General features: G+C 42.9%; 1 protein-coding gene across 1 annotated transcript; it reads left to right on the top strand.

The window, feature by feature from the left end:
- The first annotated feature begins 85 nt into the window (after nucleotides 1–85).
- On the top strand, nucleotides 86–24,220 carry LOC117509050 (zinc finger protein 345-like). The gene is made up of 3 exons (XM_034168861.1): nucleotides 86–206; nucleotides 6,742–7,140; nucleotides 22,052–24,220. Exons 1-3 carry the CDS (start codon nucleotides 86–88, stop codon nucleotides 23,701–23,703), a joined length of 2,172 nt encoding a protein of 723 aa, XP_034024752.1. The 3' UTR covers nucleotides 23,704–24,220.
- The last annotated feature ends 254 nt before the right edge of the window (nucleotides 24,221–24,474 follow it).

The following is a 24,474-nucleotide window of genomic DNA, read 5'->3' as shown; positions in this document are numbered from 1 at the left end:
CAGATGAGTATTTTCAGAGCATTTAGCATGATCAGTCAGCATGTTCTCAAATATTGTCATGTCTTTTTTTTAAACACGGTGAAGGATGCCGTCAGGCCAAAGAAGAAGGCTTGCTTGCTGGACTCACCCAGAGATCTCAGACAGTCGGCAGGTGTCAGGAGACCAGAAGGACTACAGTCACAGTGTTCACTGCAGCAAGGCCTCGGGTACGGGATCATGACGGACAGACCTACGGGAGGATATAGATGTGGTGGCCTGGAGGTTAAAGAGACAAATGTGACCAAAGAATCCTCTGTTCAATTCCCTGTTAGACCAAATTGTTCCAGGTGTGTTGTTGTCTACTTTGCATGGCCACGCACTGACCTCGATGTGAAGTGGGTGAACATGAGGCATTGTATTGTGAGGTGCATTGATTGCTTGCAGCAGATGGAAAAATGCTATTGAAATGCAGTCCAACTTCAGCCAAACAATCCATTTACTCATAAAGGAAATGTTGGGATTAGTTCAACCTTTGTGCCACAGACAGATAAGTGCTGATCATACGGATGGAAGGAAGACTTAGACACCTAAACCTAACTGCCATGGAAGAGAATGTTGGAGAACTTGGGAGGTGATGGTCTAGTGCAGGGGTGGCCAAGTTCGGTCCACGACAGCCACCTTCCTGACACTCTTAGTTGTCTCCCTGCTCCAACACACCTGAATCCAATGAAAGGCTCATTAAAAGTATGCTAACGAGTCTTTCATTGGATTCAGGTGTTTTGGAGCAGGGAGACAACTAAGAGTGTCAGGAAGGTGGCTCTTGAGGGCCAAACTTGGCCACCCCTAGTCTAGTGGTTAAGCGTTGGGCTTGAGACCAGAGGATCCTTGGTACAAGCCCAAGCCTGACCGGAAAATCACTAAGGGCCCTTGGGCAAGCCCCTTAATCCCCTAGTTGCTCCCAGTGGGCAGTGAGCGCCTTGCTTGGCAGCACCCTGACATTGGTGTGTTTGTGTGAATAGGTGAATTTGAGGCATAATTGTAAAGGGCTTTGAGAGTCTGATGCAGATGGAAAAGCGCTACATAAATGCAGCCCATTTACCAGAGGTGGGACTAAATCACCAGCAAGTCACTCTCAAGTCATGAATCTGCAAGACCCAAGTCAAGTCTCAAGTCATGAATCTGCAAGTCCCAAGTCAAGTCTCAAGTCATAATGACCACCAATTATTTGCGAGCTGACTTCCCAGACAGCAAATGGATCCGGGCCGGATGTAGCCCAACATCTGGTACCAATACTGAAAACGGATCCGGTCAAGACAATTTTTGCACCCTGGCCCAGATCCACCATGGCTTCACTTTACAATTCTGGAACAGATCTGGACCGGATCTGAACTGGATCTGCAAAAGACCAACCGTTTACAGTCCATATCTGACACAGATCTGGGACAGATGTGATCCAGATCACAGCACCGTGGCAGGAACATAGGGTTAGCATAACGATAAGCAGTTTTATCTGCACTCGGCAGAAACTATCCATTAGCGGTTATAAACTCAGGGCTGTGAAAACGCTGCGAATCATGGGGGGGGTTTAAAATGCTTATTGCAAAGCGGTTTGTTTCTTTATGATGAGCAAGTTTTATAAGTCCACAGACACTGATCTGTGTGTTACAGATACAAATCAGTTTCCTTGGATTCACAGAACTTACCCCTGTAAAACTTGTTCCTGCTACGTTGCTGTGATGCGGACCACATCTGTCCCAGATCCGTGCCAGATATGGGCTGTAAACAGTTGGTCTTTTGCAGATCCGGTTCAGATCTGGTCCGGATCTGTTCCAGAACTGTAAAGTAGAGCCGTGCTGGATCTGGGCCAGGGCGCAAAAATTGTCTGGACCGGATCCGTTTTCAGTATTGGTACCAGATGTTGGACTACATCCGGCCTGGATCCGTTTGCTGTCTGGGTTGATACTTGACTTGAGACTTGCTGATTCATGACGTGAGAATGACTTGACAGTGACTTTGTCCCACCTCTGCCATTTACCATTTAACTTGGAGGAACTGTCACTCATGGTCCTCATAGTCACTGAAGTAGTCAAGACATTCCAAAGTGGTGAGATACTACTTGAACTGAAATGCTGAAGACCAATTGGTTATGCACATGTTCAAAGAACCGGGAAACACCCACCCTAATTTTTTATTATTATTAAAGGTAATTAAACACCAATCTGAAATTAAATTATTTTTTATTCAAGTTGATTAAACACCCACCCTAAATTAATTATATTTTTTATTAAAGGTGATTAAACACCTGCCCTAATTTATTTTTTGTTAAAGCTGATTAAACACCCATCCCAAATTTAATTATTTTTTTATTCAAGTTGATTAAACAACCACCATAAATTTTTTATTCAAGTTGATTGAACACCCACCCAACTTTTTTTTCAAGTTAATTAAACATCCACCTTAATTTTTTTTTTAGATTAAAGGTGATTAACACTCATCCCAAATTAATTTTTTTTATTCAAGTTGGTTAAACAGCCACCCTAAATTAATTTATTTTATATTAAAGGTGATTAAACACCCACCCTAAATTATTTTTGGTTGTTAAAGGTGATTAAACACATATCCCAAATTTAATTATTTTTTATTAAAGGTGATTAAACACCCACCCTAAATTTATTTTTATTCAAGTTGATTAAACACCCACTGTTATGTGGGCCGCTGAAGAGGAGGTACTGCTGGCCCACCACCACCAGAGGGCGCCCTGCTTGGAGTGCGGGCACCAAGCACGAGAGGGCGCCAGACCCAGAAGAAGTGACAGCTGTCATTCATCCTCTGCACCAGCTGTCACTCGTTCATCATCATCATCACCATAAAGGCCGGACTGCAACTCCACCTCCTCGCCGAGAAATTGACTACTGAAGAGGTAATTTCTCTGCTGACTCATACGTTGTGTAATAATCTGAACTTCTGTTGCAGCCGTTTTCCTGGTGTTTTCCTTGTCTGTGGGATTGGCGTGTGGTGTGACAGCGACGGCTTCGCCTCACACCCCAAACCAGATAAGTGGTTAATCAGGAGCTGCACGAGTGTGTGATTGGAGGTGGAGGTGCTCCCTCCTAACTGTGTATGGACTGTGGATTACTGAGTGTGCGGACTCACACTCATACATCTTATCTCTGCTTTCTGCCAGCAGTACCAGGGTCGACAGCCGAAGACAGAGGCCACCTGGGGACTCGGGACTTGGTGGCTCCGATGTTCTTCAGACCGTTGGTGGTGGAAGCCGTGTGGGACGCGGCTTCTCTCTCGTCGGGGGTCTTCTATCTTTGAGCCTGCCCACACGTCACCTGGTGTTAATCGACTTTGCAAATTCTGTGTATTTAGTTGTGTATTATCACAACATTAAATTGTTACTTTTTGGCTTATTCATTGTCCGTTCATTTGCGCCCCCTGTTGTGGGTCTGTGCTACGACACCTTCCCAACACCCACCCTAATTATTTTTTATTCAAGCTGATTAAATACCCACTCTGAATAAATTGTTTGTATTAAAGGTAATTTAACACCCATCCCAAATTAAATTATTGTTATTCAAGTTCATTAAACACTCACCCTAAATGGTTATTTTTTGTATTCAAGTTGATGAAACACTGATCCTAAATTAAATTATTTTTATTAAAGTTTATCAAACAGCAACACTAATTTTTTTAATAGTTCTCTTTTAAAAGGAGCACGAGGGGGAACATTTTACCATGGCTGAGAGTGAAACGACTGAAGCAGACATAACATCTGATACATAAACAGTCTGTCACACTGGAATGAGCCTGGCTCACTGTCAACACGACTCTCAAGAACCAGAGCAACTATCTGAAATGGGTACAGTAGTGTTCAGAATAATAGTAGTGCTATGTGACTAAAAAGATTAATCCAGGTTTTGAGTATATTTCTTATTGTTACATGGGAAACAAGGTACCAGTAGATTCTCACAAATAATCCAACAAGACCAAGCATTCATGATATGCACACTCTTAAGGCTATGAAATTGGGCTATTAGTTAAAAAAGTAGAAATATACTCAAAATCTGGATTAATCTTTTTAGTCACATACCACTACTATTATTCTGAACACTACTGTATAAGGAGTTTCAATCACTGTTTGAAAACCACAGGGTTCTTCAGTAGATTTTAGAGTACACCACGAAGTAGGTTTCTTTTGTTTTCATCTTTGTAACACCCCTTTCTCTCTCTCTCTCTCTCTCTCTCGGACTGCAGTGGTTGGGAAATCTCATTTACACTCCACTGCCGTAGGTGGCGGTAATGTACCTAGACGCTAGTTGCTTTCTGCCATAAAACCGAAAGAATAACTGTTTCCTGTTAGCGTCCGAAGCTACACCTAGTTAGCTGGAAACCCTGAAAACTGCCCTCGAAACAGACAAACTTCACTGCAAACTTCTGATATGTTTCTTAAAGCTCTTCAGACCTGCAGGAACCGACAGTAAACCGGACGAAGAAAAAAAGACGAAGTCAGCGTGGAAAAGTCAAACTTGGTGAAACAGCGGCTAATTGCTGCTATTCAAGAGACGATTTATGAAAAAAAAAAAAAAAAAATTATATATATATATATCATCGGACAGCATCAAGAAGAAATTGGTGATTTAAGAGAAGAGAAAAAAAAGTGCTGGATGCTGATACAGAGCAGGTTTGTTCATTAAACTTTTTCTCGTCATAACGGGTAATTACTTTAGGAGAAAAAAAAAAGTCAAATTTTAGTAAGCTCTGCTTTTAAAATTAAAATACCCCGTAACAAGGAAAATAAAAATCTGCCAGTGTAAAAAAAAAAAAAAAAGAGCTAAGAAAATAAGTTTTTAGCTTTGATGTAGTCATGTTAGGAAGTATTTCTTCTTTTATAAAAACAGCAGTTTAAAACGTCCTTGTGAGTTAAAACCATGTCAGATGCGACTTTCACTTAAAAATAATGTGTATTTCGCGGCATGAACGAGTGCCTAAAGTAAATAAATAAATTTGTCATTAAATAATAAAAGCTACATGGGCACTGGATCCTTGATGTACATGATGGACATAAATAGAAATAAACAAAAACTAGTTTTTGTCAGAAGCATTTCCTTTCAGATATTAATGGCACAAATGTAACTCACTCTGCTCTGAACTCTTCAGCTGGCTGCTGCACATCAGGATGTAATTCATAAAAAACGCAGGCTCTCATTTTAGGGGAAAAAACTGTTTTGGTCAGTTGTAGTTATTTTGTTTGTATTATAACGTTTGGAAAGAGGTGTCATTTGATTTAAAATGGCGATTTGCTCTGAAGTTACTTATTCCGACCGAAATCTGTGCAGGTATTTGGAGCTGCACACTTAGTCCCATAAAACAGAGGATATTATTATTATTTCCTTTAATTGATGGACAAATTCAGTTTACCCGACTCCACTGGCTGGTGCTCATGCCAGTGGACGTGCCTCTTCTGAAAACCAGCGAAGCAGAGAACCAGCGATCAGCGGGTCAAAGCGCTGCTTCATTGCTTCAGGCAGACCTGCTACAGTCTGCAATGAACATAGAGAAATATAATTTTCTCGATAAACACCCTTAAAAGCAATGGCTGCTCCGATGTCCCGAACCGTCCATGGTGCATTCAGTGTGCCTCAGAAAAACTCTATGCAAGCGGGCAGCGAGCGATGCAACACGATTCAACCTGTCAGTTGAATCGATGAACACTGAATGAATTGATGCACTCGCATCACACGTCTGTATTTAGATACCTATTTGTATTGATTAATTTCCACATGCTTACTGGCCTCCACTCTAGGTCCACCCATGCCAGGAAGTGTTCAACATTTGATGTTTCCTCTTTCACTGTGGACTCAAAATTTGGCATTTCCTATTTCAGTCTCAACTTGCCGCTCAGTTCCCGTGATATCCCACATTATCTCGTCTCATGGGATCCAGGAAGTTTGACATTTCCTGTTTCACTGTGGACTCAAAATTTAGCATTTCCAGTTTCAGTGTGAACTTGCCACTGAGTTCCCGTGAGATTCCACAAGATCTCATCTGTCAATCCAGGAAGTGTTTGACATTTCACATTTCCTGTTTCACTGTGGACTCAAAATGTGGCATTTCCTGTTTGGGACTCCCTGTACCATGAGCGAGTTTTGTGCCGCTGTGTGTCGCTTTGCTCATATTAAGTCATATTTTCTAAAAACAAATAAATCTTACTGAAAGTTGACTGACGTGATTTTTGTTTTAATGGAGGTTTAAGTCTTGTTCATTATGGTGAATGGTACTCTATGATAATGCAAAGTGCACTCTGTTGGTAAAACTGAATGACGTGCAATATTTTGACCATCCGGTGGTGCTGTAGTGCAGTTGTGCTTTCTTAAGTACCTGTACTGTACATAGTTGTAATGTGAAGTCACTGAGTCTTTTGTTTTTTATGTTCAAAAACTTTGAGGTAATTATTGTTTATCTTTGTGTTTGTTATTACAGTAGTCATTAAAACCAGAAATTTGTTCTTGAAAATAGCTGTTGTGAGTTAATTTGTGGGATTGTGGGTGTTCTGGACGAAGTTAGTGTTTTCATGGGTGGTGGCCACATTAGTGTGCGCGGGGGGGGGTGCACGCAGGGGGTTTCGACCGGGGAGTAAATCACTCTAGGACTGCCACTGTGAACATGATCTCTTTCTCTCTCGCACACACACACACACCACTATGCTGCTTTTTCTTTTGTTATAATGATTTTATCTATTTAAATTCTTCTTTGCAGGCATGCAGCAGTTGTTGGTGAGTAAAGGAGATGTTCTCCCTGAGCAGCGGGAGGAGAATCTGAGTCTGGACCAAAATGACTCACAGCCTCCGAACATTAAAGAGGAACAGGAGAAACTCTGTGTAATTCAGGAGGGGAAGCAGCTTCATGGTCTGGAAGAGGCTGGTGTGACTACGTTCCCTTTCACTGTTGTCTCTGTGAAGAGTGAAGATGAAGAAAAGCCACAGTCATCACAGCTTCATCAAAGCCAGAGAGATGAAGGCAGAGATGTGCAGCTTCTACACAGAGTCTCAACTGAACCCAGAACACTGAAAACAGAAGCTATTGGAGAAGACCGTGGAGGATCAGAACCAACCAGAGACTCAGGTCCATGCAGTCATTTACAGCCACACACTGATGGTAAAGGCTCAGACACACTGAGGACACACGCACGCACACACTTCATGTAATTCTTAAGTTTGAAAGGCGGAACCTATGTTTAGTAGTTAAAAGCATAAGAAAATTATGTTATACATCAGAATCATTCTGTTGATATGCAACTGATATACATATTTAAGTCATCTTTCCTTTTTACAGGCTACAGTCAGTGGAAATCACTGTAATTTTTACCAAATCAAAGTGAAATTTTATTTTTGGCTTGCCCTAGTTTGTTGAGGTAACCACATCTGACTCGGTACATCTGATGGAGATCCACGTGAGGAGTCTTTCTGTACATAGTGATGGGAGACAAATTACAATGGGTCATACAGGTTACAGCTGACAGTGTCCCTCTTTGTCTTCATTAAGATATACCCTCAGTTGTGTGTTTATCACATTCAAGAACATGGTGCGTCCAGAAAGCTCTTCGCTTTTCCCCCATTTTGTTATGTTATAGCCTTATTCCAAAATGGATGAAATTCTTTTTTTTTTTGTCAAAATTCTACACATTCTACAATACCCCCATAATGACAATGTGAAAAAAGTTTTTAGATTTTTGTAAATTTAGAACAAACAAAACAAAAAACACAAAACAAAAATTGGTTCCGCTTGGTTGACAGTGTATGTCAGAGAACAAACCAAGCATGAAGTCAAAGGAATTGTCTGTAGAGCTCAGAGACAGAATTGTCTCAAGGCACAAATCTGGGGAAGGGCACAGAAATATTTCTGCTGCTATGAAGGTCCCAATGAGCACAGTGGCCTCTATCATCCGGAAATGGAAGAAGTTCAGATCCACCAGGATTCTTCCTAGAGCTGGCCGCCCGTCTAACTGAGGGATGGGTGGAGAAGGGCCTTAGTTAGGGAGGTGACCAAGAATCTCATGGTCACTCTGTTTGAGCTCCAGCATTCCTCTGTGGAGAGAGGAGAACCTTCCATAAGGACAAACATCTCTGCAGCAATCCACCAGTCAGGCCTGTATGGTAGAGTGGCCAGACAGAAGCCACTCCTTAGTAAAAGGCACATGGCAGCTCACATGGGGTTTGCCAAAAGGCACCTGAAGGACTCTCGGATCATGAGAAATAAAATTCTCTGCTCTGATGAGACAAAGATTGAACACTCTGGTGTGAATGCCAGACATCATGTTTTGAGAAAACCAGGCACCGTCCCTACAGTGAAGCATGGTGGTGACAGCATCATGCTGTGGGGATGTTTTTCAGCAGCAGGAACTGGGAGACTAGTCAGGATGGAGGGAAAGATGGATGCAGCAATGTACAGAGACATCCTGGATGAAAACCTGCTCCAGAGCGCTCTTGACCTCAAACTGGGCTGATGGTTCATCTTTCAGCAGGACAGTGACCCTAAGCACACAGCCAAGATATCAAAGGAGTGGCTTCAGGACAACTCTGTGAATGTCCTTGGAGTGGGTCAGCCAGAGACCAGACCTGAATCCTCTTGAACATCTCTGGAGAGATCTGAAAATGGCTGTGCACCGACACTCCCCATCCAATCTGGTGCTTGAGAGGTGCTGCAAAGAGGAATGGGCCAAAGTGCCCAAAGATAAGTGCACCAAGATTGTGGCATCATATTCAAGAAGACTGTAATTGCTGCCAAAGGTGCATCAACAAAGTATTGAGCAAAGGATGTGAATACTTATGTACATCTGATTTCTTAGTTTTTATTTTAATAAATTTGCAAAAAATAAATAAATAAATAAATAAAAATTAAAAAAGGCTTTTTTTCATGTTGTCATTATGGGGTGTTGTGAGTAGAACGAATTTACTCCATTTTGGAATAAGGCTGTAACATAAAAAAAAGTGTTGTGAATACTTTCTGGATGCACTGTATGTTGTCTTCAGCTGACAGCTGTCTTCTCATCATTTTCATTCCTCAACACATCGAGGCAAGTAAATGCTGAAGACGATGAGAGTGAATTCGGTCTTTGACATGAACCTTCTCCGTTCATGGTGTGAAGAATGAAGTTCTACCATTCTGGAATATGTTTGTTTTATAGACATTGACGTCTTTTGGTTGGTGAGATTTCTCCTACATAGACTGGTGCCGAAATATAGAATTGTGACACCTTCAGGCATTTTTGGGACAAAGTTGGCAACCGGTCTTGTTTTATCAGTTTGGGTGTGCTGAATTCAAATCTGCCAGATGACAAACTCTGTCTGACCTCTAGAGGTCAGTGAACTTTGTGACCCTAAGTGCCCCATCGGAACCCAGTTTCTCAGCTTCATAAGCAATTAAAAGCACTGAAGTGATGAATGAACTCAACAAATGGCCATTTTTTTTTGTCAGTTCTAGGGTGCTTATTTTAAAATTTTTAATTTAAATAAGTCTGTCTGACCTCTGGTGACCTCTAGAGGTCATTTACCTTTACAACCAAAAACGGCAAACTGAAAAGAGTTTATTTCCTTCATAAAGCAATAAAATGCACTAATATGATGGATGAAGTTGAAAATTGGTCTTATTTTGCCAGTCTAGAGACACTAAATTCAAATTTTCCATATGCCAAACTCTATCTGGGCTCAGGTATCCTTTAGACGTCATTGAACTTTGCATATGCATAATGCTCCAATAAACAGGGTTCTAGCTTGGAGGATTTTAGTGCTGGGTAAATTATGTGATCATTGCTCATAGCTTAGAAGCTATAGGGTTTTATACCAGTCAAAACATTCTTGGCAAGCCTAATTTTAACTAATTTTAGGTTATTTCCTCTAGGCTGGACTATTGTAATTCATTATTATCAGGTTGTCCTAAAAGTTCCCTAAAAAGCCTTCAGTTGGTTCAGAATGCTGCAGCTAGAGTACTGACGGGGACTAGCAGGAGAGAGCATATCTCACCCATGTTGGCCTCTCTTCATTGGCTTCCTGTTAATTCTAGAATAGAATTTAAAATTCTTCTTCTTACTTATAAGGTTTTGAATAATCAGGTCCCATCTTATCTTAGGGACCTCGTAGTACCATATTACCCCATTAGAGCGCTTCGCTCTCAGACTGCGGGCTTACTTGTAGTTCCTAGGGTTTGTAAGAGTAGAATGGGAGGCAGAGCCTTCAGCTTTCAGGCTCCTCTCCTGTGGAACCAGCTCCCAATTCAGATCAGGGAGACAGATACCCTCTCTACTTTTAAGATTAGGCTTAAAACTTTCCTTTTCGCTAAGGCTTATAGTTAGGGCTGGATCGGGTGACCCTGGACCATCCCTTGGTTATGTTGCTTTAGACGTAGACTGTGGGGGGGTTCCCATGATGCACTGTTTCTTTCTCTTTTTGCTCCGTATGCATCACTCTGCATTTAATCATTAGTGATCGATCTCTGCCCCCCTTCTCGGCATGTCTTTTTCCTGGTTCTTTCCCTCAGCCCCAACCAGTCTCAGCAGAAGACTGCCCCTCCCTGAGCCTGGTTCTGCTGGAGGTTTCTTCCTGTTAAAAGGGAGTTTTTCCTTCCCACTGTGGCCAAGTGCTTGCTCATAGGGGGTCGTTTTGACCTTTGGGGTTTTTCATAATTATTGTATGGCCTTGCCTTGCAATATGGAGCGCCTTGGGGCAACTGTTTGTTGTGATTTGGCGCTATATAAGAAAAAAGTTGATTGATTGATTGATTTTGCAAATCATCATACTGTTCCAAAATCTCATCAATAAACTCGTAGTTAATGTTAGGTGACCGTGACCGTATAGGAAAAAAGAAGTCCAACACATGTCCAAGAACGAGATCAAGAATGTGGTGCTGGCAGCCGATGTATTGGAGTTCATCAAATCCCTTGTGTCGAAATGTTCTCTGAAGCCTGGCTACAACACAATTTTTGTGACCAGTATTGACTGCTGTTGTGTCAGAGATGATCATCTGAATACTGTTCCATGCATTGTACTCATCCAAGTTGTAATGTTCTTCTGTCATTTTTCAAGTACACAACTTGGTACTCCTTATTGTCAATTTTCTTACCATCAAAATGCAAACAAAATTTCTCTTCAGAGATCAGTTCCATGAGGCGGTTCTTAACTTGTTCTGCATCTCTGACTGTTCGACGCCAGACAACAGACTGTGATGGTGTTGGGACACTAACTCCATCTTCAGCCAGACTTTGAAGCACCTGTGATGCTTTTCTGGTTGACAGAGAGTGTTTGGACACCAGTTTGGCAGCAGACTTTGTTGAGTGGCATGTTCATGTTTATCTATAAATGGACTGCATTTATATAAATGGTAAATGGACTGCATTTATATAGCGCTTTTCCATCTGCATCAGACGCTCAAAGCACTTTACAATTATGCCTCACATTCACCCAATGTCAGGGTGCTGCCATACAAGGCGCTCACTACACACCGGGAGCAATAGGGGATTAAAGGCCTTGCCCAAGGGCCCTTAGTGATTTTCCAGTCAGGTGGGGATTTGAAACCATGATCTTCTGGACTCAAGCCCAACAGCTTAACCACTAGACCATCACCTCCCCCATCATCTATTTTACCTTTATTTTTGATTTCTTTTAATTATTGTTTAATAATATATTTTGTATATATTTTCTTGTTATTTCTTGATACTTGTTAATTCTTTTCTTGTTACGTTATTTTTAATTAGTATTTTGTAAACTCGTGTATTTTTAAAAGAGATGTGGTGCTAGGTGCGGGAGGTTTTTTCATGATCCAATGAAATAAACTTCAAAAAAGTGATCTATGGGTAAAAGTTCATCAAATGCAACATCAGGAAAATGAAAGTTTTGAAAAAAGTTTTGTAGTCATAACCCTAATGAACGCTGCATTTGAGATTTTTTTTTTCTCAAAACGACCATCATAATTTGACATTAGTGTACATCCGTATTTAGTCTGCATGCTACATTAGTGTACATCCATATTTAGTCTGCATGCTACATTAGTGTACATTCGTATTTAGTCTGCCACATTTCTGGCACTGTTTGCTAAAACAAAGCAAAGACATGCAGCAGTACACTGCAGCTTGTGTCTCTTGCAGTTGCAGTTCTTCCTTTGACACTGTATGGTACCGCCACATGTAAGAAGATTGATAACAGTCCAGGGGTAGAGAAATCCATTGGTCTGAGGACATGGACCAGTATCTTTTGATCTATGTCTCAATTTTTTTTCCCCCCTGCTAGATTGATGTCTAATTAAAAATCTTGTCAGTCTTGTGATTAAAAGTGTTTGACAAGTCCAATGATTTTTTTCAAACTTGCACCTTAAATAACTGAGCCATTCCGAGATTGCAACAGACTTTTAGGCAGCGAGCCGTCCAGCCTTCATTTGAACGGTCAATTTTTGAAAAAGACGGCAGAAAAAGCAGTGAATGGTGGCTTGCTGAAAACCAACTAAAATGCAGAGTTTTCCTAAACAGAGTAGCTACATTTTGCTCGGCGATCAGCAGTGATGTTCAGAAGCAGAAATGACATTAAGCAGGTGAGATCTCTAAAATTGAATAAGCTTTTATTTTTCAAATGTATTTATTTTAGATCATGAGTTAATGTAGTTATTGTTCAAGCAAGTAATGTAGTTATGTTCAAGCACAAAACGTGACAAAACATGGAGAAAAACAAGATGAATTCCATCATCACACTAAAATGAACTCCAGTCAGAATAAACATACAAGCTGGCTAATTTGTATGTTGTTTTTCAGTTATTAGGCTGCAGTTATATTTTATTTATTTAAAGTAAGTTACCTCTTATTTTATTCCTATTTAAAACAAACAAACAAACAATCAGCCTGCTTTGTTCTGTTCAGTTTATGTCAAAGTTTGCCTGCACACGTCTGTATTTTTTCCTTCTTCGTAAGAGTTTGGTGTTTGTGTTTGTTCTACAAGGTTTAAAAACAGTAAAATGTCAGCTAACACTTTTCTATATAGAAGTTCTATCATTTCAGAAATGCAACAGAAAACAATCAAAATCAGGAAAAGGTGGGGCTATATGTAAAATGAAGATAAAAATAAAAATTCTGCGCTATTCCCAGTTTCTCCACTCAAACCCTCTCATCTCCTTCCAGCATGGACATTTAGTTTTTGAGAACTGCCTACCTGACACAGATTTACCATAAAGTACCACATTGTTTGTATTTCTGAATGATTGATGTAAATGAAGACTAAGAAATATTCAGTGAGTTGGAAATGTTCATGTTTTTATGATCTGACATTTCTCATAAAACACGCTCTAAAAGTGACTAATTAATTCTTACATTTAGAATAAACTGCCCTGTTCCAACCTTTTTTTGGGGGGGGGGGGGGGGGGCGTAAATAGGAGTCAAAGTAAACGTCAGGATCATTATGTGACCACCACCACATTTTACATATCATCCAAACGTTTCTCATTCTGGATATAAAAGCAAAACAAAAAGAACTATTAAAAAATATATAGTTGAACTGTATGTAGAAAAACATTATAAGCTGTGTTATCTTTATTCATTCATTTCACTCCCTCAGCCCCAACCAGTCCCAGCAGAAGACTGCCCCTCCCTGAGCCTGGTTCTGCTGGAGGTTTCTTCCTGTTAAAAGGGAGTTTTTCCTTCCCACTGTAGCCAAGTGCTTGCTCACAGGGGGTCGTTTTGACCGTTGGGGTTTTACATAATTATTGAATGGCCTTGCCTTACAATATAAAGCGCCTTGGGGCAACTGTTTGTTGTGATTTGGCGCTATATAAAAAAATTGATTGATTGATTGATTGATTTTATAGGTCAAATATCTTTTGTGGCTCCAGAGAATTTCATTTGTGGAAGATGGGACAAGAATGGATCTTTTGACAGTAAAGGTTGCAGACCCCTGACCCATTCATAAAATTTTTATCATAGTAGTCTGAGAATTGTTGCCCCCCCAAAAATCTGAGATATTATAGAGCTCACACAGCAAGAATAGACAAGTGGATTAAGCAACAAGAGTAAAGGCTATGTTTGGGCTGCATAAGATGAGCACGAGGCCAGAATTACACAAAAGTGAAGTATAAGGTGCACAGTCATTCACATAAAAGCAGAGGATCATAACTTTACATACATTCAACAGAAAACATTCTATAGATTTACAAATACAATATTGATTGAATCCATGTGCATGATGTGATGATTAATGCTATGCTGAGGTTCACCTTCAGAGGCTCTGAGCTTCCAAATGCCTGGGGCCACCACCTTAGACCAGAAGGACCAGTAACAAAATTGGTGCTACTGGTGCTGACCAGTAAGCTCAGAAAATATTTCCCTAACCCTGCAGTCTGCGGCACAGAAGGAAGGGAAGTGAGAACTGGCAAAAGAGCATCTTTCTCAATTTGCCAACCCATAGTTTCCGGTGGAGGTAGTGCAGGTCTTTCTTGATTTGCTTGGAGCCATACAGCTGCTTGATATGAAATGACAAGGTATCCTGGCTTGGAGGTAATGTCTCCAGAGGAACAACCTGAGCAAAGAGAGAGGCCCCGGCACTGTTTGATGAGGTGCATGATCCAGCTTTGAAAACCTTGCAAATAAAGGCATCCTCATCAGCAAAGACTGTACTGCTGAGGTCACCTCTTCCAAGTTCTTTTAGGAGATTATGGTGTTCCATGAAGACTTTGAAACAAGATTTCCTTGAGTGTCCTGCCAAGAAGGAAGTGGTATAACATCCTGTGATAGCATGGAATGCTGGCAGGGAGCTGAGCAGAGCATCGCCAAGGTTCTCAGCAACTGTATGAATTGGAATGAATTTGTGCTTCTTTGAGGTGCCTGCCTTCATCCAAACTTAATCACAGTTGATGCTGCCAAAATGGGCTAAAAGGAGAACCAAAACCTTTATGTCTCTTGAGGCCACAACAATAGCAGAGGCTTGGCTATTGGTGAAATGGAGCACTATCCTGGTGTCCGCCTCTTCGTGTCTACCCTCAGGTTCTTCTACATTAACATAAGATGTTGAAACGTCCGCATGCTCTTCATCTGTGAGTCCACCAGCAACAACAAGGGTTTTGTTTGGTGTAGCCTGAAGTATCAACTGTTGAGAGAGAAATCTAGCAAGATCCACCTTGTTTTCCTCACTGGCCATGAAGTTCTCCCACTTTGAGGCAGTGGTACATCCCTATCTCTGCTCTCCACCAAACTGGGACTGTCTTCTTGGCATGTTTAGTGCGAGTGTCAGACTTTATTGACAGCTCATAGTATCAATCAAACACAATGCTTATGTACTTGAAAGGGTCCCCAGTTGGAATGATAGATGTATCTTGGACCATGCATGTAGTCTCTCTGCTGCAGAGTCTACACTAGCAGTGGCTGCCCTCCCCATCTAGGTAAACTAAAACTAGGTCAAGCTCAGCCACACTACAGGGTGCAGCATGAATTCAGAAACAACAGGTTTAAAAGGTGGTTTCCGTGTCTGTTAATTAGTCCTCTATGGATTGATATATTTAGGTCTTGATTTACTGTGGTATGTTCAGATAGCTGCATAACTAATTATAACTCAGATTTGTGTTTTGTGCTCAACAGGGCTAAGATCATCATGTCTTCAGTGAAAGATGCAGATTTTGTGGTGTCAGAATTTGAGCTTCAGGAAAATAAGTGATGAAAACAAAACAACTTTTGAAAAGAAGATAAGTAAAAATAATATGAAACAACAGGAACTAAACAGAAACATAAACTGGAAGGCGTTGAGTACCCGTCCAGCAGGCTGACATCCGGGACTCTTTAGCTGCCGGGTTGATCCAGAGCTCCACCTCCCCGATGGGTGCTGGTTTCGTTTTTGTGGGCAAGAAAGACGGCGGACTCCGTCCATGCATTGACTACAGAGGGCTGAACGAAATCACAGTTCGCAACCGATACCCGTTACCTCTATTAGATTCAGTGTTCACGCCGTTGCATGGAGCCCAAATTTTCACAAAGTTGGATCTTAGAAATGCGTATCACCTGGTTCGGATCCAGAAGGGAGACGAGTGGAAAATGGCATTACACACCCCGTTAGGTCACTTTGAGTACCTGGTCATGCCGTTCAGCCTCACAAATGCGCCCGCGACTTTCCAAGCCTTGGTTAATGATGTCTTGCGGGACTTCCTGCATCGGTTCATCTTTGTATACCTGGACGATATTCTCATCTTCTTCCCGGATCCTGAGACCCATGTCATGCATGTACGTCAGGTGCTGCAGCGGTTATTGGAGAACCGGTTGTTTGTGAAGGGCGAGAAGTGTGAGTTCCACCGCACTTCTTTGTCCTTCCTGGGGTTCATAATCTCCTCCAACTCCGTCGCCCCTGATCCAGCCAAGGTTGCGGCGGTGAGAGATTGGCTCCAACCAACAAGCCGTAGGAAATTGCAGCAGTTCCTCGGCTTTGCAAATTTCTATCGGAGGTTCATAAAGGGCTATAGCCAGGTAGTTAGCCCCCTGACGACCCTAACCTCCACTAAAGTCCCCTTCACCTGGTCGGATCGGTGCGAAGCCACGTTTAGGGAGTTGAAACGCCGGTTCTCGACTGCACCAGTTCTGGTGCAGCCCGATCCCAACCACCAGTTTATAGTTGAAGTGGATGCCTCTGACTCAGGGATAGGAGCCATGCTGTCCCAGAGTGGGGAGTCCGACAAGGTCCTCCACCCTTGTGCCTATTTTTCCCGCAGGTTGACCCCGGCCGAACTTCTGGCGGTGAAAGAGGCCCTTGAGGAGTGGAGACACCTGTTGGAGGGAGCTGCGGTACCACTTAAGGTTTTCACGGACCATCGGAACCTGGAATACATCCGGACCGCCAAGCGTCTGAACCCCAGGCAAGCCTGCTGGTCACTGTTTTCAGTCGTTTTGACTTCCAGATCACGTACCGCCCCGGGACCAAGAACCAACGATCCGATGCACTGTCCCGGGTGCACGAGGAGGAAGTCGGAACAGAGCTGTCAGATCCACCAGACGCCATCATACCCAAGTCCGCTATCGTGGCCACCCTCACCTGGGATGTGGAGAAGACCGTCCGGGAGGCCCTGGCACGGAACCCGGACCCAGGGACTGGACCCCAGAACAGACTGTACGTCCCACCAGAAGCCAGGGCTGCAGTCCTAGACTTCTGTCACGGTTCTAAGCTCTCCTGCCACCCAGGTGTGCGAAGAACCGTGGCAGTGGTCCAGCAGCGCTTCTGGTGGGCGTCTATGGAAGCCGACGTCCGGGAGTATGTCCAGGCCTGTACCATCTGCGCCAGGGGCAAGGCTGACCACAGGAAAGGTCAAGGACTCCTCCAGCCGCTGCCTGTGCCTCATCGCCCCTGGTCCCACATCAGCCTGGATTTCGTCACGGGCCTCCCGCCGTCCCAGGGAATGACGACCATCTTCACGATAGTGGACCGGTTCTCCAAGGCGGCCCACTTCGTGGCCCTCCCGAAGCTCCCGATGGCCCAGGAGACAGCAGACCTCCTGGTCCACCATGTCGTGCATCTGCATGGGATTCCTACTGACATCATCTCTGACCGTGGTCCCCAGTTCTCTTCGCAAGTCTGGAGGAGTTTCTGTAGGGAACTGGGGGCCACCGTGAGCCTCTCGTCCGGGTATCATCCCCAGACCAACGGACAGGCAGAGCGGGTGAACCAGGAGTTGGAGCAGGCTCTCCGTTGCGTGACCTCCGCGCACCCGACGGCCTGGAGCAACCATCTGGTCTGGATCGAGTACGCTCACAATAGCCAAATATCATCGGCTACCGGCCTCTCACCGTTTGAGGTGTGTTTGGGGTACCAGCCCCCATTGTTCCGCTCGTGGAGGGAGAGGTCGGGGTTCCCTCAGTCCAGGCCCACCTGAGGAGGTGCCGTCGGGTGTCGCGCACTGCCTGCTCTGCCCTGCTGAAGGCCCGGACGAGGGCCAAGGCCCATGCAGACCGCCGGCGTTCCCCGGCCCCTGCATACCAGCCTGGGCAGGAGGTGTGGCTGTCAACAAAGGACATACCCCTTCAAGTGGAATCTCAGAAGTTAAAAGACCGGTTCATCGGACCCTTCCCTATCCAGAAGGTCCTCAGTCCAGCCGCAATGAAACTGAAGCTGCCAGCTTCACTGCGGATCCACCCAGTTTTTCACGTGTCAAGGATCAAACCTCACCACACCTCATCCCTCTGCACCCCCGGACCGGCACCGCCTCCTGCCTGGATCATCGACGGGGAGCCTGCATGGACGGTTCGCAGGCTCCTGGACGTCCGTCGAAAGGGCCGGTGGTTCCAGTATCTGGTGGACTGGCAGGGTTACGGACCCGAAGAGCGCTCCTGGGTTAAGAGGAGCTTCATCCTGGACCCAGCCCTCCTGGCCGACTTCTACAACCGCCACCCCGACAAGCCTGGTCGCCCGTTGAGGGGGGGGTCCTGTTGTGTGGGCCGCTGAAGAGGAGGTACTGCTGGCCCGACACCAGAGGCCCCCCTGCCTGAAAGCGAGCTTCAGGCACCAGAGGGCGCAGCCGCCTCCCTGGAACACTGACTGCGACAGCTGTCACTCATCATCCTCATCATCCACCCATAAAAGCCGGACAGCGACTCCACTTCCCTGCCGAGAAATCAGCTTACCCGACAGGTAATCTCTCAACCGTTTCTGTGCCGTACGCACGTATGTGATTCTGAACTCTTTGCAGTTGTAACCTTCTGTAAACTTACAGCTTGGAGCTGGTTAGTGGGAATTTGGAGGAGTGGGCGTTTCCACTCCTAAATTTCTTAAGTGTTACAGTAGGCACTGCACGTACTCTGTTTTCCTGCTACCTGGGAGTGGAGGACTTTTCCCTCAGGAAGGAACTGTGAGTTTGCTGTCTGTTGCTGGGTGTTCGCACATGCACATAACCTGTTTGTGCTTCCTGCCAGCAGTACCCGATCTGACAGCTGGAGGCAGTGGCCACCTGGGGACTCAGGACTTGGCGGCTCCGGTGTGTTGCAGGTCTCCGTTGGCAGTGGAAATTGTGTGGGGCCCGGCTCTTCTCTGGACAGGCGTCTCCTATCCTCGAGCCTGCCCACACGTCACCTGTTGTTTAATTGACTGTTACCTAAAAGCAGCATCTGTATTCCGTTGTGCACATTTTCACAACATTAAATTGTTATATTTTGGCGTTTTCATTGTCCGTTCATTTACGCACCCTGTTGTGGGTCCGTGTCACTACACTTTCCCAACACTTATATCACTATACCAGACACACACACACATAGCTTGTTTGCTGGATTATACAACCCCTGGCAAAAATTATGGAATCACCGGCCTCTGAGGATGTTCATTCAGTTGTTTAATTTTGTAGAAAAAAAGCAGATCACAGACATGACACAAAAGTCATTTCAAATGGCAACTTTCTGGCTTTAAGAAACACTATAAGAAATCAGGAAAAAAAATTGTGGCAGTCAGTAACGATTACTTTTTTAGACCAAGCAGAGGGAAAAAAAATATGGAATCACTCAATTCTGAGGAAAAAATGATGGAATCATGAAAAACAAAAGAACGCTCCAACACATCACTAGTATTTTGTTGCACCACCTCTGGCTTTTATAACAGCTTGCAGTCTCTGAGGCATGGACTTAATGAGTGACAAACAGAACTCCTCATCAATCTGGCTCCAACTTTCTCTGATTGCTGTTGCCAGATCAGCTTTGCAGGTTGGAGCCTTGTCATGGACCATTTTCTTCAACTTCCACCAAAGATTTTCAATTGGATTAAGATCCGGGCTATTTGCAGGCCATGACATTGATCCTATGTGTCTTTTTGCAAGGAATGTTTTCACAGTTTTTGCTCTATGGCAAGATGCATTATCATCTTGAAAAATGATTTCATCATCCCCAAACATCCTTTCAATTGATGGGATAAGAAAAATGTCCAAAATATCAACGTAAACTTGTGCATTTATTGATGATGTAATGAAAGCCATCTCCCCAGTGCCTTTACCTGACATGCAGCCCCATATCATCAATGACTGTGGAAATTTACATGTTCTCTTCAGGCAGTCATCTTTATAAATCTCATTGGAATGGCACCAAACAAAAGTTCCAGCATCACCTTGCCCAATGCAGATTCGAGATTCATCACTGAATATGACTTTCATCCAGTCATCCACAGTCCACGATTGCTTTTCCTTAGCCCATTGTAACCTTGTTTTTTTCTGTTTAGGTGTTAATGATGGCTTTCGTTTAGCTTTTCTGTATGTAAATCCCATTTCCTTTAGGTGGTTTCTTACAGTTCGGTCACAGACGTTGACTCCAGTTTCCTCCCATTCGTTCCTCATTTGTTGTACATTTTCGATTTTTGAGACATATTGCTTTGAGTTTTCTGTCTTGACGCTTTGATGTCTTCCTTGGTCTACCAGTATGTTTGCCTTTAACAACCTTCCCATGTTGTTTGTATTTGGTCCAGAGTTCAGACACAGCTGACTGTGAACAACCAACATCTTTTGCAACATTGCATGATGATTTACTCTCTTTTAAGAGTTTGATAATCCTCTTCTTTGTTTCAATTGACATCTCTCGTGTTATTGCCATGATTCATGTCAGTCCACTTGGTGCAACAGCTCTCCAAGGTGTGATCACTCCTTTTTAGATGCAGACTAATGAGCAGATCTGATTTGATGCAGGTGTTAGTTTTGGGGATGAGAATTTACAGGGTGATTCCATAATTTGTTCCTCAGAATTGAGTGATTCCATTTTTTTTTTTTTCCTCTGCTTGGTCTAAAAAAGTAACCGTTACTGACTGCCACAGTTATTTTTCCTGATTTCTTATAGTGTTTTTTAAAGCTATAAAGTTGCCATTTGAAATGACTTTAGTTTTGTGTCATGTCTGTGATCTGCTTTTTTTTCTACAAAATTAAACAACTGAATGAACATCCTCCAAGGCCGGTTATGCACCACTCTGCATTTAATCATTGGTGATTGATCTCTGCTCCCCTCCACAGCATGTCTTTTTCCTGTTTCTCTCCCTCAGCCCCAACCAGTCCCAGCAGAAGACTGCCCCTCCCTGAGCCTGGTTCTGCTGGAGGTTTCTTCCTGTTAAGAGGGAGTTTTTCCTTCCCACTGTCGCCAAGTGCTTGCTCACAGGGGGTCGTTTTGACGTTGGGGTTTTTCTGTAATTATTGTATGCTCTTGCCTTACAATATAAAGCGCCTTGGGGCAACTGTTTGTTGTGATTTGGCGCTATATAAATAAAATTGATTTGATTTGATTTATTCCATAATTATTGCCAGGGGTTGTAGTTTGTATATGCATCATATGCAGTTTTTAATAATTTTGAAGAAATCTTTATAATCATGTGTTTTTTCATTATATTCTAAGTTGATTCACTGTGACCTGTAAATTAGTGTCCAGGGCACAGTGAATCAAAAATTTTAAATTAGATTTTAAACACCTGTAAATTACACTTGGGGAGGCGGAAATAACACAGCCTTATAAAAAATAACTTGCTGTATTAAATCCACAATAGAATGACCTAAACCTATGCATAATGTGTTTATGCTGCCACGAAACATTTCTGATCCACTGTGACCCAGCTTCCCCTAGAGTTTGTGATGTGCCAGATTTGAATTCAACATACCCAAATGGACAAAATAAGACTGGTTGCCAGCTTTGTCACAAAAATGCCTGAGCCTTTTTAAGTAACCACATTTTTCTATTTTGGCACAAGTCGATACAGTAACCCTGCCTGAATTTAAATGCTGTGCGTGTGGTCTGTTGTGGGGGCCGTTATGATGCCTGGTTCTGGATGATTGCACACTCTACCCAGTTGAACCACTAGTTATCTGATGGATAAGTTAAGCATACAGAATAGACAAATGACTGTGAAACTAATTTCTTAGTCAGCCAGAGTATTTGACAGGATGTCATTTCTGTCTCTGTCATATCCTGTCAAAGAAAGAAAAACAACTGCATCAGTTTGATTCAAGCTGTGAAAATATGTCTGACTGCAGTTCAAGAATGTGTGAAGTATACAGCAAACACTTGTGACATATTTCATAGTATCAGTTCATCACTGCAGTAACATCTTCTTTGCAGATCTGCAGCAGTTGTTGCTGATTAAAGAAGAACTCCCTGAACAGCAGGACATTACAGAGAAACAAGACAAACCCTGGATCAGTCAGAAGGGACAGCAGCTTCACCAGCTGGAGGAGGATGATATCACAAAGTTCCTTCTCACTGTTGTCCCTACGGAGAGTGAAAAATCACAAAGCCAACATGGTGAGAGCACAGAGGCAGAGCCTGCAGCCAGCACTTCAACTGTACACAGAACACTGACAGCACAAGGTGATGGAGGGGAATATGGAGGATTGCAACCCTCCAGCAACTCGGGTCCAAACTGTCTGTCAGGTCCAGACAGTTCTGAAACTGAGACTGATGACAGTTGTGAATGGAAACGTACTAAAGACGTTAATTCATGTTTTAACTGTCAGACAAATAACATCTCAAAGCAACACAGAGGAATACAAGCAAGTGAAAAAGCATTTAGCTGTCCTGATTGTGGTACAACATTTGGACAAAAGGACAGAGTTATTAAACATATGAGAATTCACACAGGAAAGAAACCATATGGCTGTTCTAAGTGTGGAAAAAAATTTGGAGAGAAGGATGATCTGGTCAGACACCTGAGAATTCATACAGGAGAGAAACCATTTCCCTGTTCTGATTGTGGGAAAAGATTTGCGCAGAAGAGCACTTTGAATTCACACAGGAGAATCCATACAGGAGATAAACCATTTGGCTGTTCTCAGTGTGGAAAATCATTTGGACAGAAGGGTGTCCTAATGAAGCACATGGCAGTTCATGCAGGAAAGAAACCATTTGGCTGTTCTGACTGTGATACAAGATTTGGACAGAAAGGTGATCTGGTCAGACACCTGAGAATTCATACAGGAAAGAAAACATTTGTCTGCTCTGATTGCGGAAGAAAATTTGGACTGAAGGGTTATCTGGTCAGACATCTGAGAATTCATACGGGAGAGAAACCATTTGGCTGTTCAGATTGCGGTAAAAGATTTGGGCAGAAGGGCAATTTGAATGCACATATGAGAATTCATACAGGAGAGAAACCATTTGGCTGTTCTCAATGTGGAAAAACATTTAGACTGAAAGGTGATCTGATTAAACATATGGCGGTTCATGCAGGAGAGAAGCCATTTGGCTGTTCTGATTGTGGAACAAGATTTGGACGAAGGGACAGTCTTCTTTCACATATGCGAATTCATACAGGAGAGAAAACATCTATCTGTTCTGAGTGTGGAAAAAAATTTGGACAGAAGGGTGAGCTTCTCAAACACCTGAGAGTTCATACAGGAGAGAAACCATTTCCTTGTTCTGATTGCGGGAAAAGATTTGGACAGAAGAGTGATCTGAAGAAACACCTGAGAATTCATACGGGAGAGAAACCATTTGGCTGTTCTAAATGTGTAAAACAATTTGGACAGGAAGGTGATCTGTTAAGACATATGAGAATACATTCAGGTGAGAAACCATTTGGCTGTTCTGATTGTGGTAAACGATTTGAACGAAAGGACCGTCTTGTTTCACATATGCAAATCCATTCAAGACAGAAACCATTTTGCTGTTCTAAGTGTGAAAAACAATTTGGACAGAAGGGTGCTCTGTTCAAACATATGAAAATTCATTCAGGACAGAAACCAAACCACACACATCACTATAGTGTGTCTTGATCATTATTTTCCATGTTACACAATGGGGTAGGGGTGGTGGCCAAGTTGTTAGTGCACTTATTCCAGGAAGAGAAAGTTCCCACTTCAAGGCCACCCCTGCCCATTCTCCATGTAATACTGAGTTGTGTCAAAAAGAGCATCCAGTTGTGCCAAATCAACATGCTGTTCCAACTCTGATTTGCTGTGGGGACCCCAAGTGAAAAAAGGTAGAAGTTGAAGGAACTTACACAATAATTAATAGATGAGAGAAATGACTTGCTGTAAATATAGTAGATGTTTTGGTCAAAATGACAATCGCTTTGTAGGTTTTCATGTTATGAACATACATAATCCTCTGTCTTGTGTGTCTGTGCATGCCACTGTTGTGTATGCTTCTGTTTCTGTTTTTTCTTGGTATCACCACAGTAGAACCTGTATCGATCCATGCTTTTATTTGGCACAACTTTTACAATGATGCAGTTGCGGGTGCCTCATTTATGAATTGTGTGTGTTTTTTCTGTCAGCAGCGGAATGCTGTCTGCCCCTTTAATGTTCCATCACGGTAGCCACTATTGTGAATGTAAATAAAAAATTAAATAATTCGATTAATATATAAGCAGGTAAGGGCTGAGTGATGAAAATGTCTCACTGCTCCAAATGCAGCTGAATCAACACATATGGCAACACAATATCAACAGTTTGATGATAATGATCAACAGGCTGATGATTATGATGGTGCCACGTTTCTCTTAACATTCTCCTACTTCTCTGATCATCTCCACACCTTGAGTG

The sequence above is a fragment of the Thalassophryne amazonica genome, chromosome 4, assembly GCF_902500255.1.
Source record: "Thalassophryne amazonica chromosome 4, fThaAma1.1, whole genome shotgun sequence".
NCBI lineage: Eukaryota > Metazoa > Chordata > Actinopteri > Batrachoidiformes > Batrachoididae > Thalassophryne > Thalassophryne amazonica.
This window is presented reverse-complemented; position numbering and strand designations above follow the sequence as displayed.